Genomic DNA, 5,505 nt, shown 5'->3' on the forward strand with positions numbered 1-5,505 from the left:
AAGCTAATTTCGATGGTGGTTTAAAGATTTTTCTTTAAGTTTCAGACAATCAATTCAATGAATAAATTTTATTTCAGCTTCAAATAATACTCCTCAACTGATTTAGCAACTTGTAAATTTCTTGCAAATCTAAAAAATGCACTTCATGCTCTTCATCTTCTTTGTATGATTGCTACAAAAAATTGATGCAAAACCACCCTAAATCTTCTCCAAATTGCCTCAAATTTTAGATATAAGCTTATCTCAACATTTCGACTCTTTTGATTTATATTACCCATTCAAAACGGAGTTCGTATGTGGTAAGTCAAAATTAGAACTCAAGCTTATAAACTAACTTTAATGGTTGTTTCAAGTTGTGCTTCAAAGTTTCATCCTTTAGTTCGATTTTCAAGTATGCACTTGCAATTTTTGGGATTTGAATTTTCTCCGATTTGAAGCTAGTTTCGATCGTTCTTCGAACCATCGACGAACTTAGTTTCTCCTAATTTAAGAACATAGATTCACAAAATTCATATGAATGCTCGTTGATTTTTATGGAGTTCCGACATTCTTCAAATCCAAAAATCGCAGCTATATATAAACTCAATCAACCCAGTGTTTTCAGCTTCAAACAATTAGCAATCAACATTATGATAAAAAAGTTTCAATATATGAAGATCTAAGACACAAATCTACAAATTTCAACCTTTTGACCTTCAACATAGTTTTTAGAATAATAAATTAAAAAGAGAAAAAATAAAAAAAAGTTTAAATAATATTTCCAGCTGTCAAACGCGTGCACATCACCTGTCAATATAAATGTGGTTGTCACTTTTTAAGGGGGTAAAAGTCTCAATTTTAAATAGTATTGGGGGGGGGGGGTGATAGGACTCCCGTAAAGAATAAGTATGTAGTTGAGAATTTGGTCATAGCTTAAGGGGGCATTTGACCATTTTCCCTTTATTTATCTATTTAAATCAATCAAGAGAGATTTATTGATTTTTTTAGATTCTAATTATTAAATAATTACATAAAATATTATTTCATTCATTTGTTTTTGCTTGTCCACTATATTGAAAATAGATATCCGCAGTTACTTGTCTAGTTTGAAAAATAAAAAATAATTTATCACTTAGTTTTCAATTTACATTATTATTAACTATAATCATTTTTCCATGCATTTTTCAAAATATTGAATTTATTGTATCCAAAATGTGATAATGTTAAATTGTCATTCTATTTATACCTTAAGAAATGTGTTAAGTCAACACCGAACAATTAAAAATTCTAAAAAAGTTATACTTAGACTTTCAAAGTATAGTTAATACTTTGTATACAAAATTACACCAGATATATTATTATTGTCATTAATAATACTTTTGTATGGAAAATTTGGTTAAACACCTTATAACTAATGATTTTCTTAAGAAAAGTTTCAAGTTATCAATTAAGGACAATTAAAAAGGAACGTCAAGAGAATTTGGTTACTGTGAAAATTGTGTTAGATTTTGTTCGAAGACATTAATGTAAGAAGGTATTATTTTTTTCTTAAATGGTCTTAACAACTATCAAATCAGTAATTTTCAAATATACTTCTTTACAATTTCCTATTTATACTTTTCTCAGTGGATATACCAAAACCTTAAAAAATTTACTTATTGTTGACCAGATGGAAGTAAGTATATACAAACTGTTGTCTGTCTTTAATATACATCAATAAACACCATCCTTATGTCCCTTTGTTTCACCAAAATGTCGAAAAATGATTCCAAAAATTATTTTCAAAAGATGTAAAATGATATTGTACCAAAAGAACTAAGTAAACGTTTTAGCAAAATACAATGTCACGTACAATAACCAACAAGTAAACGTTATAACCAACGTCTCGTCTTTCCCCAGAAGCACAAATCCACACAGGAAAAACAGTACTATGCACAAAACTGAATAATCCAGTACATCAACATTGTGTAAGAATTTCTTCTTTTTAAGGATACATTATAACAATTACACCTCGATCCCAATTTGAGGATCGTTCACCACTATGGAAATATAGGAATAAGCTACAACAATTTAACAACTATAACTACGCCTCAGCCCCAAAAGCAAGTTGGGGTCAATAGTTACATTTTGAATGGTATTCCCAAAGCAAAAGAAAAGGAAGCTAGTATTATGGCCTCCATGCTTCTACAAATTATCTCCAAGTGGAAACTATAAAATCAGCTTCAATATACTGCAAGGAAGGATTTGAATTTGTTTGTTTGATAAAGAAAATTATACAACATGGATAAACGTTGAAGAAGTCAATGGTTCACCAACCGTCTTGAGTGTTCCATCTATAAGAAGAACCCATCTACCACTTCACCACCACACCATTCACTCTAGATTTAGCCAACACTTGGGCTGAGTGCAGCTTGTTAGGCTCGTCACTTTTGATTCATCGCCAGTAATCGAGGAGTTCATTTGCCGAGGCATGAGTATCACCACCCAGAGCATACTTATTCCCCTTCTGCACAGTGCCATGGCAAGAAAGGTTAATGGCCAATTGTGATTTGGGAACTTGAGTTTTTTATTTTAGGTTTGGAGAGGGGGTAGTGAGGGAACAATCAGGATATTTAACTTATCATGACCTCAATGTAGCAGTGAATCCAAATAAGCAGTTAGTAATTGAAAGCTCTAACGAAAGCGACTATATATGCAGCCAGTAGAAGAGGGCTTGATGGAATTTATTGTCGAGACCTAGTAGTTTTGCTACTCTAACAGAAAGAGCACAATTAGTAGCCTAAAGCTAAAATTTAATGAGAGGTCTTAAACTTGAAGGAAAAAAAACTTTTAACAAAATGACAACATCAATATGCATAACAAGTTTTGTATATTCATAGAGAATGATTATGAATTCATTTTGTATATGCATATTAGACATGATTATCAAAATGAATAGATATGCACATTTAACAAGTTTACGAGGAGTTCATTTCACTCGCTGACAAAATTATTCATTTTGTATATTTTGTTCAAGATTGATTATCAGTTTCATCATGTGTAATTCGCCAAACATGTTCATGGACGACTGGATTGAATTCTGCAATCATTCAATAATACTAAAAAAAAGTTTGTTATTTTCAAGATAGATTTTTTTTTCATCCCCCCTCCCCAACCAAATGCCAAATTAATTTTGTTTTCCATGAGTTATTATGAAGGAAATAATTCTTGACAATACATTATTCAAATTATTTTCCTTGGTGATTGATGAATTGGCACGACATATCCAAAGGGAGGTGTCATGGTGTATGCTATTTATAGATAAGATAGTATTGAGTGACAAGACTCGCGACAAATTAATGATAATCTAAAAGTTAGGAGACAGACCCTGGAGTCTAAAGGGTTCAAGTTGAGTAGACTAACACAGAGTACTTGAGTGAAAGTTCAGTGGCATGACTTAAGAGGCAGATGTGGAAGTTAAGATCGATACACAAGTCATCTCCAATAGAGTAAGTTTGAAGTATCTTAGGTCAATAATCCAAGAAAATAGGAGATTGACGATGATGTTACATAATGTATTGGAACAGGGATGAGATGAAGGCTTGCATCATGTATCTCATGTGATGAGAATGTGTCACTAAGACTTAAAGGAAGTTTTATAAAGTGGTTGTTATACTTATACCATTTATGTTGTAAGGGTCAGAGTGTTGTCGATAAAGAACTCACTTGTTCAAAAGATAAAAGTAGCTAAAATGAGAATGTTGAGACAGACGAGTAAGAGTGGGAGGATTAGGAATGAAGAAATTCGAGACAAGGTGGTTGTGGCCTCTGTGGTGGACAAGATGAAGGAAGCGAGACTACGATGGTTAGCATGCGAAGAGGATATGCACAAATGTCCCAGTGAGGAAGTGTGAGAGGTTGGCCACTGTGGGTCCAAGGAGAGGTAGAAGTAGGTCGAAGAAGTATCGAGAGAAGTGATTAGACAAAACATGGCACAACACAACTTATTGAGGATGTGACCCTACATAGGAGGATATGGAGATCGAAAATTAGGGTAGAAGGTTAATAGGTAGTTGAGCATTGTCTAGTTCTCGTTGTCAATATTATTATTATTGCTCTCATATGAGCTTAATCTTCGAATTTTAGTATTACATGTTTTCCTTTGTTTCGATTATCATATTATTTGTTGTTGCTATTGTTCTTTTCTCCAATATTTTCATCATGTCTTCTTTACTACTTTTCCCTTTTCATAGCTTTGAAATGCTTTACTTAAGTCAACGGTCTATCGAAAACCGTCTATCTACCTTCACAAGGTATGGTTAAGGTTCTGTATACACACTACCCTCCCCATACCCCACTTGTGAGATTACACTGGATATATTGGTGTAATAAATTTTCTGAATGCTCTCTATCTCTGTTAATTTGTTCTTGAACATCTTTTTTTTTTTTCTCATTTCTAAATCAATCCATGCACTCATACAACAATATAGTCTTTTGTTGTTTAATGAGTTTTGAACAACAAAAAATTATACCCTCCCCAAATTCTATTGGTGGGATTTCATTGGGTGTGTTATTATTGTTGTTTAATGAGTTTTAAGCTTAATGTTAAGATTTCTCCCATCTTTATCACCTTCACTGGCTGGTTTATTGTTCCTAGCAATAAGAACGGTGTAAAACAATTTGTAACATAAACAGAACACTATCCAAATCTTTGGAATAAACTAACCATCTTTTCATGTCTTTCTCCATTTGCTAATTTTTTTAAATTAATCTGTAGTAAAAAAAATGCCTCAAGAATTTACTCTTCGAAAACCCATGTCGGTAATTCTAATTGGTCCTTGGGCCGGAACTAAGGGGAATCAAATAAGGCAGTTGTTTTAGGCCCCTAAATTTGGGAGGGGAGGGGTATTTCCTTTAGCAATAATGGGCATATAGGTTTTCTTGGGGGAAAATTAAGTACTTTGGAAGTAAACTTTTTTATAAAAGGAAAATTTGTTTGGGTTGAGATAAAGTTAACGTTTGACTTGCTTAAAATGGGAAGTATGAATAGCTCCCCTTATGTACGAATTGGAATTCGATTGGACAACTGATATCATTATTCCACTTTTTCTCATTGGAACGTGTAATTTTCCTCCTTTGTACAAGTCACAATCTTTATTTTCTCCTTTCTCATCAGATTACATACTTCCTTTTTTATGTATTTTTCTTACTCCATCTCCAAGAGTTCATTATTTTAACTATTCAAGGCTTTAAGATTCTGATAATTTTATCATTCTTTAAGAAAATGTAGTTAAAGAATACTTAGTTCACGTTTCAAGCATTGATAAAAGTATTTTGAAAAAGTGGAATGATGATTTCACTTGTCAAATCAATTCCAATTCGGAGAAACTTCCCATCTTTAAGCAAGTCAAATATTACTTGATTTCCGATCTAGAAAAAATCTTTCCTTTAATGAAAAGGTTTACTTTTTTACAAATAGTACTCGAACACATTTTTAAAGGAAAATTATAAGCCAATTATTGCTAAAAAGGTCCCCCCCCCCCACAC

At 32.5% G+C, this 5,505-nt stretch overlaps 1 protein-coding gene across 6 annotated transcripts in view; it reads right to left on the reverse strand.

Moving 5' to 3' along the window:
• Nucleotides 1-1,887: 1,887 nt before the first annotated feature.
• The window catches only part of LOC102589501 (vacuolar cation/proton exchanger 3-like), a 16,316-nt gene continuing 12,698 nt past the window's right edge, over nucleotides 1,888-5,505 (reverse strand). For all 6 annotated transcript variants that reach the window (XM_015302827.1, XM_015302826.1, XM_015302825.1 and 3 more), the window contains one exon: nucleotides 1,888-2,485. In XM_015302827.1, the coding sequence (XP_015158313.1) occupies nucleotides 2,475-2,485 (11 nt within the window). In that variant the 3' untranslated portion in view covers nucleotides 1,888-2,474. The remainder of the gene's footprint in view (nucleotides 2,486-5,505) is intronic.

This window comes from Solanum tuberosum, unplaced genomic scaffold (assembly GCF_000226075.1).
Source record: "Solanum tuberosum cultivar DM 1-3 516 R44 unplaced genomic scaffold, SolTub_3.0 scf00376, whole genome shotgun sequence".
In the NCBI taxonomy this organism is placed as follows: domain Eukaryota; kingdom Viridiplantae; phylum Streptophyta; class Magnoliopsida; order Solanales; family Solanaceae; genus Solanum; species Solanum tuberosum.